Below are 12,829 nucleotides of genomic sequence, written 5' to 3' on the forward strand. Positions count from 1 at the left end.
TATAATGCTGCAGTGAACATAGGGGTGTATGTATCTTTATGCATTCGTGTTTTCATATTCTTTGGATAAATACTCAGCAGTGGAATAGCTGGGACATATGGTATTTCTATTCTTAATTTTTCGAGGAATCTCCATACTTTTTTCCATAGTGGCTGCACCAGTTTACATTCCCACCAGTAGTGTATGAGAGTTCCTTTTGCTCCACATCCTCTCCAACACTTGTTATTTCTTGTCTTATTAATTATAGATTTAAAGCCTGTTAAGTACAGAATAGGACCTCTTGGTCCTAACATCCTGACGTGGCTAAGTTTGGGCGGCACACTCTGTGCTCATTCATCTGCCCAGAACAGCATCTTTGATGCTCTAGTACTGTGCAGACAGAAAGTCTACGTGCCCAGAGGGGCCACGAGTCTGAAGAATGTAAGAAAATCTATCAGTTAAAAATGCAACTTGGATTACTCATTTTGAGGTTCTGGCTTCCTAGCACAGCTAGTCCTGGTTCTTCATAGAGTCTTCATTATTTTTAATGAAATTGTTTCTGCTTACCAGGTAAATAAGTATTTAGTATAAAAACTTTTGGAAAATACAGGAAATCAAAATACAGAAAATTAAATGTATCTGTAGTAACCTCACCATAGACAGATGACCACTATCAATATGTCAGCATACATATGTCCCTTCTTTTCATATAGATATTTGTGTGTATGTGTGTATATGTGCTTAACAAATTAGCACCCTGCTATAATGGCTATTTTTAAACGTATTTAATTTGCGTAACAGTATATTATGGAAATTTTTTCATACCAATAAATATTTTTACTGTATTCTTTGTGAGACTTTAACCTTTTTATACTATAGATTGAGTATAAATAACTTTATTAATAATTCCATGAATATCATTTGAATATGATAAAGTATTTATTACCTGGTACTCATAGGACATTCTCATTTACCATAGCCATTTGTTAACTTGTCACAGAGTCAACAATTGAAAATACACTGTATACAATTATGTCTTATAGCCCTAACCTTTAAAAAGCTTCTCCTTGTTTGTCATTTACTGAGTCTTTCTGTTGAGATCGTAAACATTATATAATGTTAAATCTAACCACACATAGTCTTGATGAAGTGTATTTGTTCATGTAGGTCTCACTAAGAAAGGTTTGTTCATACTGAAGTTTGCATGCATCTCTAAGAAAGTTTTGGGTTTACCAAACACAACATGTATTGGATGGACCATTTTCTTTGATGACATAAAAGGTCTTCTTCCAGATATCAGGCTGCTCCTAAGCCAGTAATTAATTACCTGCATTGAGTTTATAAATCCTTAGGGTATCAGCATCAACTGTGAAAAAACAAATATTTCCTTGTGATGCCCTGGAAGAGGTTCTGTTTTATGCACTTACAAACAACGTGCCTGGAGTGCAAAATAGATGCACAGTGAGCTCTAGAAACCCAGATGAGGGAGAAACTCATTCTGCTCAGAGGCAGAGACAGAGGATGAGGTTTGAGGTGGACCTTGAAGAAGGGATGGGATTTTACCAAATGGACAGAGAGAATGAGAAGTCCTCCAGGCAGAGGGAATCATCAGAGCAGAGTCACCGAGGCCCAAGGGGCAGGTATGTGTCATTTAGAGAATAGAGGCTGTTCTTGGGTGCCAGGAAAGGTGACCTGGAGTGAGATGGCATTTTCAATGATTTCCTTAGAATTAGATGGAATGATTCAATAAGGAATCGCTCCTTAACCCCAGTCTCCAGCCCAAACCTCACTCGGAATTCCAGAACCCACCTCCTCTGGACACCTGAGACATAGCCGGCCTCAAATCAAAGGCACTCCTTTCCTCATAAATCTGTTCTTCCTCCTGGGTTCCTCTCATAGGTATTTCACCTCCCTCCAATCCAGCCTCTAAGCCAGAAACCTGGAGTTGTCCCTCAGAACCTAGGAATTGTCATCTTCCCTCTTCTTCATGCCCATCTTATCAGTCACCTAGTCCTATGTACTGGACCTCAGATTAATCACCCCATCTCTCCCTGCTTCTCCGTGCCCACTGCTGTTCCCACATTCCACACCCTCAGGGCTCTCACTGGTCCTCCTGTCTCCAGTCTTGCTTCCTCTGATCCTTTTCCATATTAACCATGTTGCTAAATTGTTTAACATCTGTCAAGGGTGTTTTCTACAGGCAAAGGCCCCCAACTCCCTAACATACTATTAGACTCACAGTGGATCTGGCCTTGACTACATCCCTGACTGCATCTCGTTATTCACACCCAAGGCTTTAAGCAGCCTGAAATAGAACTGGAAGTTCCCAGAGAGTACCCACTGCTCTTCCATCTGTTTTCTAATCTATGTTCCCATTGCTCCTTTGGCATTTTTTTAAGGAACACATATCACACTATGATAATGAGCCGTTTATCTCTCTTCTCCTACTAGACTATGAACTCTATCGAGAGAGGGACCCAATCTCTGCATCCCTAGACTTGATCCTATCCTGCACCCATGAGAGACATCTCTGATTGACCAGGACATTCTTTCTTTATGAGCCTTTACATCAGCCCCAAATGATTCTCAACTCTGTGTTTCTGGCTGCCTCCATCAATGTATCAAGTTTTATCAGACCTTTTAGAAAAAACTTTCAACATATCAGAAGTATACCCACAGAAAATATTTATAAATGACCACTATAAAAGAGGCCATTAGTATACCCAAATCTAATACAGGGCATGAACATCTGAGTTTAAAATGAGTGATGGTATTCTTTGCAGAAAATTTCTTCCTTTGCCAAAAAAAATTCCAGGATATGCATACTATAATATGATCTATATGAATTTAGCTTTCATACACTTCCCAGATTATGAATAAATTATATTCTAAGGGCACAAAAAGCTAAGAAACCTGCCTAGGTTCATGAAGATGCTAAACATGCAAGCATGGATGAAACCCAGGCAAGCTCCATGTGGTTCACATTCCTAACCACTGTCCTTTACCAATCCTCTTCTGGTCTACTGAGGGAGACAAATTAATCTGGGTACAAGATCTCCATGGTTCTCTGTTAAATGCCAGTGTACTATTGGGAAAGCAAAGAGGTGGTGGTTACTTCTACCTAATGAAGGGAATGAGGTCAGAAGAGGCTGCCTGGTGTCAGTGATCTTCAGCTGGGTCCTGAACAGATAGTTAAGAGTTTGCCAGTCAAACATCTGAAGGAGGAACAGCATTCTGGGCAGAAGGATGGCACCAAATGATCAGGTTTGTAATTCATGTAGTCAATCTCAACTGAGCACTGACTGGAGGGAAATCCCCACACTTGGCTCCGGAGTCCAAGGCAAGATCCAAACCTCAAGTCTTTGTCCCCAAATGCCAGGCACATGAAATGTTCAATTGCAGTTTAGTATGAAAACTGATACAGAACCTTGCAGAAGCCAAGAAGAGCAGCTCACTGGCCTGAGGGGTTAGGAAGTTCTGTTGGTCATTTCTGTGTTTGATTTCTGTGGGCAAAAATAATGTGATATTATTGTGGACAGGGGTTATCATGGACAGATATTATTATGGACAGACTTTCTAGGATATTAACAAATGTACTTTTTCCTCCTAGATGAAAGGCTGTATAAAAGTTTTGAAGGAACAGGCCCCGGACAGTGTGGAGGGGCTGCTGAATGCCCTCAGGTGAGCCTCAACCCTGGGGTAGACTCCCATTGGACAGCCAACCCTTCAGATCGGTTGCAAATTTAGATGCTGTTAGGGACCAAGGACTAGAGTGCCAGGCTTAACCTTCTGCATGTCTTAACACATTTAATCTTCCCAACAACTTGTTGAGGTCGGGACCAAGGACTAGAGTGCCAGGCTTAACCTTCTGCATATCTTAACACATTTAATCTTCCCAACAACTTGTTGAGGTCAGCACCATTTTTATCATTTCCTTTTTATAGATGGAAGAAGCTGAGATTTAGAGAAGTCAAATAACTTGTCAAAAGTCACACAGCAGATGGCCAAGCTGAGACCTGAACCCCAATCTATGTGACCACCAGGTCACGGGCCTAACTCCCCGCCACGCTGCTTTGTGGTTAGTGGAGGCTTGTCAGAAGAAGCAGCTTCCCAAGTCTCACTTCCCTCTTCACTGGTGTTTCCAAACCTGGCTGCACCTGAGAATTAATGTGGGTTGCTTTTGAATGTAATTATGCTCAGGCTCCAACTTGGATCAAATGAATTAGAATCCCTGGGGTGGGGCTCACGCATCTGTTCTGTGTTTGTTTGTTCTAAGGCTCCCTGGGTGTTCACATGTGCAGCTGCCAGAATTGAGAACCCTGCTCCACACTGTCTGGATGCCCAAGTATTTGCCCAGCTGTTCTTGTTACAGCTCCTCTCAGCTACCAACACCCAGTACCCTCTCTCCCAACGATACATGTGCTTAAGCCACTTCAGGGAAGGGATTCTTATGTTTAAGCTGTGACACATTTATATCAATTGTTGAATCACATTACTGTGTATGTCATTCCAGTACTGGATGGCAACCTGGAAGGCTTGTGGTCCCTGCTGTCTTATTTATCTTTGATTTCCCTCAGTTCCACTCAACGTCATGCATGCAGTAGGTGTTCAATAACTATAAGTAGAATGGATCAGTAATCCTTTTCCTCTGTGCAACACTCATGTTTTATTTTCCACTCCCAGTCACATTGTCTCATTTACTCATCCCAAGTCAGAGAGGTGAAGCTGATCTGTCATCCCCTTTTAATAAATGAAGCAGCTGAGACGCACATGGAAGGAATAAACTAGGCACTGAGGCTGGTGCTGCTTTGTGCAACTACTAAGTCATCATTCTTCAGAACAGATAGAGCATTAATATAGCAGCCTTCCAGATTCTGTGGCTCAACCAAGGTTTTCTCCATTTGAGCCCATTTCACAGAAGGCTGGCTTTCCATACTCAGTAAGACCTTAGCTTCTGGATTTCTTGCACTTTCCAGCTTTATTCAATGAAACGAGACCTTGAGAGTAGGGCTCTGTGGTAGGCTGCGAGTCCCATCTGAGCGTTAGCATTTGTGTCTCCTGCAGGCACTGGGATGAAGTGAAAGAGAACAGGCTTTTGAGGCAGCCAGACTTGGGTCCAAATCAGAAATCACACGTTGTTCATAAATCGTGCATTGTCGTATTTGTGATCTGGAACGGGCCGTTTAACTTCTCTGAATCTCAGTTTTCTCATCTGTAAAATGGAGGCAAAAACCCCTCCTGCAAAGAGTTAGTGTGAGTGAAACGTAGACTTACATGGCATGCCTAGGACATGGGCAAGATTTTATTTCATGTTAATTCTCTTTTCCTTCCTTTTCATCAACTCTTATCTACACCAGTTTAATGTGAGGTTGCCGATTGCATCACTTTTCTTGGTTTGTTTACCTGCTCTTCTGCCCCCTTGTGGTGGCAATGAGGATAAGCCTTACCGCAAAAGTAGAAAACCATAAACGTTTCAGTTTTGGCTAATGTTGCTATGCAAACCTGCATTTTGAAATTTGTGGCTCAGCAGGGGTTGCCTAGACGGCCAAGATTCTGCACTCAATCATGTGAAGTCTACCTCCCTGGAAAATGAGATGCCTTATATCTTCTCTGTGCAATTATTTGATTAGATAAAAGATCTACTTGTTTAATAACCATAAGATAAAATTCCTTTGGAAAGAAGAATCAAATATTAAATCTGTTTGAGAATACTCTGGGCATTGAAGTGTGGCTCTTTGTCTAAATAACCAGGCCCAAGTTTGATTTATAAACAGTGACTGTGTCTCCCAAGGTAAAGATGGGCTGGTGAGCCCTTATCAAAGCCTTGAGTACTGTTTGCACACTGAACTCTATCGTTATCTCTTCATCCAGGTTCACTACAAAGCACTTGAATGATGAATCGACTTCCAAACAGATTCGAGCAATGCTTCAGTAAAACTCTGCTCAAAGAAGAGGATCTATGTACTGACCTCAGAAGATGTATATGTTTACATAATTTAATACAGATTGATGTTAATACTTGTGTATTTACATAACCGTTTCCTTCTTGTCACTGAAATATATGGACCTTAATTTGTATCCTGACTGACTCAACCCAGCAGAGCATAAATTGACTTGAGAGCCTTACTTTGGTGTCTAAAACAAAACCCCCTTCTCCAAAGGCAGGATTTGGAGACTTTGATCTTTGCCACTGGAGTCCTTTAACTAGACCTGTAACAATCAGAAATTCCCAATAGTTTGTGGTAGTGTTTTAATTCTAGGTGTGTAATCTCTCTGGGCAGTATAGTTATAGAAACACGAAGTATTTGATTTCCTGTGTCAGCTCAGCTGCAAGAAACACAACTGTTATCCTGATAGAGGGAGAGAGGAATCCACGAAAGTGTTGTGAATTCAGCACACCCCCTCTCTTTCCTCAGACTGCAAACCACACGTGCAACTCTCCTCTTTGCACGGATTTTATTCATCAGCATATTCCCTTTCTGTCTGGGTTTGTATCCCTCTAAAGTTCCCTTTCAGTTTCACAAGAGGAAAATCGCCTGTGTTTGACTCAATTCATGGGAGAGAAGCAAGAATAGATAGATGTGCTGTTGTAGCCGGGCTGATGAAGGTGCTTGTCTTGGAAGCGGGGGACAGGTTGGGAGGAAGGGCACCCAGGCAACAGGACAGTCAGCTCTCTGCTTCAACCCTCTGTCCACAGGGCCGGGGAAATGGAGCTCTGCCTTTGAACTTGTGGGTAAGTTTGCTGACATTCCAGTTGTTTGTGGAGTGCTGGACACACAGTCTCTCCTAATAGGAGCCTTGTCCTCTGTGGACTATTCATGTGGCAACGGAGGTCTAGACCACTTTGTGAGTTACCAGAAAACTGGGAGAATTTGGAGTGGGAAAAGCATCTACATTTTCTGGTTACTTGGTATTTAAAAGGCAGCTCCTCTCCAACTCCACTGCTTTTTGCAGTGTGTAAAACTCTGGTATGAGTACCTGGATTTGGTCCTAGCCCTATTAATGATTCACAGCGTGATCTTGGGGGATTCACTGAAGCTCTCTGTGTCTCACCTTCCCCATCTGTAAAATGGGCAATTAAAACAGACAATCTCCAAGAGCCCTACAAGGCTAAGAGCCGTTAAAATAACTGAGTCTGATGTTTTTCCTTAGTAAGTAGAGTCCAGTAAGCATCCCCCCACCTTGTCTTGATGATTAACAGTGTGACAAGGCCTAGAGTCATTCTGTCTGCAGATCAGAGCTTAGAATGGAATCTTTTAAGTCTTCTATTCTGCTCTCCAATGGAAAAATGAGACAGAGGATGGAGTCAAACAGGGTCACCCCCATGTCGGACTAGAACGCAGGGTGCCTCACTCCTGACTCCATGCTCTTTCTTTTTCACCACGTGGCCTATGCATACGATAAGGCTGGACACTTTTAAATAAATCCTCAGTCTGGCCTATATAATTGCTTACCTATTTCTGGTAGAAAGGAAGAGTTGCCCAGTGAATGATAAGTCCAGAAGGTGGATCTGGGTACATGAGGGTTTGGTGTCATTCACAATGTCCCAAGGAATGAGCTGTCACACTATTGCTTTCTGGACATTAGTGGCCAGCTGGCATTCCCTTGAGTCCTCCAAGAAAAAGGTAGATATACTCTCATTTTATTTTATTTTTAGCAAAGAAATCCAGTCGAGCGGCAGAACAGATTCCCTGGTCTCTATCTAAACGTCAGTCAACAGAGAGAGGAAAGACCCCTTTCCTTACAGCTTTTCAAGCTGAACAAGTACAGCTGCTTGGATGGGAGTTCTCTCATCAGAATAGAAATGTACTCTACGGCCTTCAAGATCTTTTGAAACCTAGGGATACTGCAATCCCAGGGGAAGCCAGAAAATGGGATAATACTGAGTGAACAAATTCATTAAATATTCAGCTTATGAAATATTCTTCTATTTGGCAGCCACATGTTATCCTTGGGCAACAACTGTCAAGACTAGAAATGTAGAGGCACTCAGTGTTTATCATCATTGGGTCCATTTTTCCTCCTTTATCAGATGAGGAGATTAAGTTTTGGAGAGAGGAAAGGACTTGCAGAGTAAGTAGTTGAGCACATTTATAATTTTTCACTAGACTTTCTATCAAATGGGACCAAACATATGGGAGGGGCTGCAAGCCTGCCTTAATTTAGGCAGGCCATCTTGTCTCAAAGCCAAGACTCACCGCTACATGGATTCCCAAAAGCCCAGGGCCTGCGACTATCAGGAGGACAGGTTAACTGAATGTCTGTGATCACGAACAGGTGATGGACCTTGGGTCCACTCCAGAACTATTGTGGGAGACAAATTCTTTTAACAGATTGTCCTCCAGGCATCAGGAGTCCTTGAACAGTCATGTTTTTTGTGCTGCATGCACATGTGTCCAAGACCCATGAGTGGTTTAGGGGAAAGTGCTAGCGAAAGTATCCATGTCAATGTTAACTATATTTCATTTTCGACGCCAACGTCTCATAGTTTCCAAATAAACTGTGTTTTCCTTTACTCAGATATTTATTTTGGGGCAAGCAACAGGGTGAAAGTTACATTTCTCAGATGCACTGCTATTTTGGCATTATAACATTGTTCTCAGAAAGCTTTCATGTGCCACAAGTAATTGTAATAAAAAAAAAAACAAGTGGCAACAAATGTTTTGGATTGTGGTGACCCATTAGGGCTGGAGTATTAATTGACAACCAGAAAGAAAGTCTTGGATACTATCTTTTAACCATTAGTTGACATCACGCTTCGTCAATGTTTGTTTCTAGTCATCACCATTATATCAAGATATTAGTGGTAAACTGAAGTTTTTGATACATCATCACATTTAAGTAAAAATAATTTTGTATTTCCTTAAAAGAAAAATGAAACCTACTCAATCTTGGGATCCAATTGTCCAGTAGAATTCAGAGACTTCTCATTCAATCTTGTATCCTAGACAGCTGTGAATTTTTCTAGATGTTAATAATAAACATTGGAATTTTAACTTAAGAGACAAAACCTTTAGAGGCCCATTTCCCCCACTCCATCCATAAAGGCTGTTGCATACACAAAGCTGTTTTAAAGTTGTCATATGTTGTTTGCTAAAGTTATTGTAATTTTTTTGCCTGCTTTGCCTCTTTTTGTACAGAAGTTTTGAGTGTGAAATGAAAATTAAAGTTTGGTACATATATTTAAAAACACACTGCTACTTTACATGATGTTCCAGGTTGAATGGATGATAAGCATATAATCATTGATAGATGCTAATCATAGACATTTGCTAAGCATCTGTTTTGGGGACTAGGAAATCATACCATCCGCCCTTCACCTCCCTCAGCCTCAGTTTCTTCATAGACAACATGAAATACTCAAAATGGACCGCTCTTGGTACCAGGCATATCTTCTTCATTTCAGCAAAGACCCTTCATTATAAAAAAGGCATAAAATGAACAGAGACACGATTGTAATCTAGAAATGCATGAGACCTACTTGTCCAAGGAGGCTAAGAAACCCTAATAAAGGCTCTTTCAATCTTTCTTTGAGTGCAGTAGCACTTTATGAATTTGGCAAAATCAGCAAATAACCTATTCCATATAAGTACATTTTTCAGGCAACTTAAGCAATTCTCTTAACTATTGAACGTTGGAACTATTCTAGAGCATTACTTTTAATGCCTGCACCTCCTAAGCTGATCACGTGAGACCTAATTGTGTGTGTTCTTAATGGGTCAGAGTCCCTAAGAGATACCTTCCATGATGCACTATACAAAATACAAAGAAAAATGAATAGAAATGGGAAATTTTCTGTAAATTGACACAAGGACAAATTGTAAGTGGACACAAGCTGGAAGGAAAGGAGGGAAGAGGCCTAGAGAGAGAGAAAGAGACCCTAATTAAATGAGTTTTGAGGGTCAAAAGGCAGGAAAAAATGAGTAGTGATTGTCAAGAGGAATACAGCTAGTGAGGAATTGAATACCCTTCATACCAGCCAGAAAGATAATTATTGATCAGGGTTTTCTTGGAAGGATGGGGATGAGGAGTTCAGCTGGGCACTTTCTTGAAACCTGGTAATTATCTGCAATCTCTCTTACACCTGATTTCATGCTTTGGGTTATGAGTAGATAGAATTTCTAGGCATTTGCTGTTTGAAAGGTCTGCAGCATGTTTAGTCATCACAAATTGACTAATTAAATAATACTAAATAATATTGACTAATGTATTTAGATCGTTCATATTCCTTAAGTACATTAATCTATCCAGTGCCACAATCTTGATCTCTATTAGTAAAACACCCCTGCTGATCACACCTTTGTGGTACCTCTTACACACTAAATAATGAGAGGTCTTAACCATTTGGTCTGCTTAAGCTCAAAAGTCTAACTCCAAAGGAGGGAGCTTTTCTTCCCTGGTCACATCAAGTTCCTGGGACTGTATTTTTACTATTCTAGCTCTTCTCTTGCCTGTTTTCTCTTACACCAAGTCTAGAAATGCTGGAAGTGTTAGAGATGGATGTTCTGAAAATACCTTCTGCAAAATGCCTCCATCAAAATGCCCTTTGAAATTGTGGTAAGTAGGAATTTAGTTAAGCCCCAGAATTTAGTTTACACTCTTTTATGCTGGAAGTTCCTGTAAACTGACTCAAGAAAGTCTTTTCTCTATGAAATATTCCAATTTTTCCGATCAAATGGCATATTTCCAGATTCCTCCTTCTCTCTGCCTGCACTTTCTCTTCATTTTTAAATTGTCCTTGTTAGCACCATGACAGACTTTGCTTCAAGTCAGGAGCTATATTTTATTCATCGTTCATAAGCTACCCAAGAGCTAAGGTCTTCAATGTTGTGACTAGAGCACCAGTAGTTTTAAAAGGCTCCTTACACCTGGAAGAAGCATGTACCTAGAAAATATCAGCAATACTTGGGAAAGACTATAAAATTATTTTCTTCCAAATGTCAATATGTTTCAAAGGACTTTTCTTCCTTTCGTATGAAAGAAATAATTCAGTCACTATGGGGAGGGGTATAAAGGTGTTGCTGTTACATGTGAATGTAGGTGGGGAGGATGGAAGGATAGGGGACTTTAAGTTGAACCAGGTGAGTGTTTACTGTCTTCAAAATGTGACATGGACATTTCCACTCCGATGATGCTGTCATTAATACACACCTTCTTCCTTTCTGTCTGTCTGAAGTCTACCTGTGCATCAAGGCCCAGGGCATACTCCATGTCCTCCATGAAGCTTTCCCTAACTACTCCAGTCCATGGTGATCCTCTCTCTTCTTGATCTCTAATGCATTTAATTTAGTTGATGCTAAATATAGACCACTGCACAGTACTTTAAATTATGCATTTCTTTTTTCCAGTAGATTTTAAGATTCTGAGGGCAGACAATGTATCCCTTACAGGGCAAGTATGAGCTCAATATAGGCCAGTGGCCAATAGAAGTCACCTGCAAAGGGGAAACGTTAGGGTCCTGAAGCCTGAGTGTGCTGAAATGAAACCCTGATAATTAATTTCTGTAGCTCACAGCCATCCACAGTAACAAATTATCTGTTCCCTTGGCTGGTCAATTTTATTCTGGAGGAAATATTTACCTACCTGTCAGGATATTTTTAACCTCTGTGGACATAGTGAGCTTCAGCTTGCAGCTGATCTGCCAGGAGTCCAGCTGAGAAATCAGGCTGTTATCTTGATCAAAAGTCAGAGTCAGCTAGTCCTGGCAAGGGCAGGCATTCTAGTAAATGAAATCTTGCTCTGTCTGGGACAAGGCTGTTACTCCATCAGAGAACTGAGGTTGAGGCAGAGGCAGAAGGGCAACAGAAGCAGTTTCCAGAAACTAAACCGATTCAGCACCTTGGATAGCAATCTGGGAGAGTTGCTCTAACAGTCCACAGCCATTTATCCTGGATCTCTAAGCCTTCTTAGTTGGTTGAACTTTGTCTCTAGAACTCTGTTTATCAAAGATAATATGTTCGTTCTAAAAATAAAGTTGCTAGGTAGCTGGAAAAAGCACTTTTCTTTGTCCTGGATCTTCTGAATATCACATAAGATGGGCAGAAAGTAGTTTTGGAAAGGTCCAGATACCACCTTGGGTATTTATTTTCACAATGTTTTTAGACTCAAGCCAAACTCATGGGAGTGACTGTTCCTTCTTCTTTAGCCCCACTCTTCCAGCTGATCATTAAGATCTAACAAATATTCTTCTGAAAGTGCTCTCAAAATCTATCAACTTCTCCCTAGTTCATTTGCTTTGTTTACTCCAAGCCTCATTATCTCTTCCTTAGAAGATCACTCAGCCTTTACTCTCTTCCTCCCCTAACCCATTCTCTGCACAGCTGACACTCATCTTTCTCTGACTTATATCTGACAATATCTGTGTCATACTATTGCCTTTAGCAAGTTTTCTGAAATACATTCTGGGAGATGTTAATTGGTGCTCCATGAAAAAAACCCTCAATTTTCAAGTACTTGTAAAACAAAGTTAAACAGATTATTTTATTTACTTATTCTTTTTACTAACAGAATTTTTTATTCATTATAAATCTCCACAGGAGGGTAGAGCATATGATATGTAGCAATTCTCAATTGTATTTGTTACAAAACTCTTTTATATTTCACAGAACATCTATAATTTTTCATGGACATCAGCATTCTGCAGAGACACTACTGAGTCAGGCCCAACAGCTTAAGATGCAAGGCCTTCTGTGAGATGCACTGTCCTTAATTTTCCCATCTCACTTACCTACTACCAAATGTGCATCCTGTTTTTCCACGCTACGAAGCCATTCACAGTTTTCTAACATAACATCTATTTTTTTAATTTAGACATTGCTATTTCTACATTGCTAATAGTGCTGCCCCATCT

At 40.6% G+C, this 12,829-nt stretch overlaps 1 protein-coding gene across 6 annotated transcripts in view; it reads left to right on the top strand.

Moving 5' to 3' along the window:
* Positions 1–9,171, top strand: part of CYRIA (CYFIP related Rac1 interactor A) — a 100,718-nt gene extending 91,547 nt beyond the window's left edge. For 5 of the 6 annotated variants that reach the window (XM_046661544.1, XM_046661547.1, XM_046661548.1 and 2 more), the window contains 2 exons: positions 3,590–3,660; positions 5,851–9,171. In XM_046661544.1, coding sequence (XP_046517500.1) covers positions 3,590–3,660; positions 5,851–5,914 — 135 coding nt within the window. In that variant the 3' untranslated portion in view covers positions 5,915–9,171. Of the gene's footprint in view, positions 1–3,589; positions 3,661–3,923; positions 4,149–5,850 lie in introns of all 6 variants that reach the window. The other variant, XR_006888645.1, reaches the window with a different exon arrangement.
* The last annotated feature ends 3,658 nt before the right edge of the window (positions 9,172–12,829 follow it).

The sequence above is a fragment of the Equus quagga genome, chromosome 5, assembly GCF_021613505.1.
Source record: "Equus quagga isolate Etosha38 chromosome 5, UCLA_HA_Equagga_1.0, whole genome shotgun sequence".
Classification (NCBI taxonomy): Eukaryota; Metazoa; Chordata; class Mammalia; order Perissodactyla; family Equidae; genus Equus; species Equus quagga.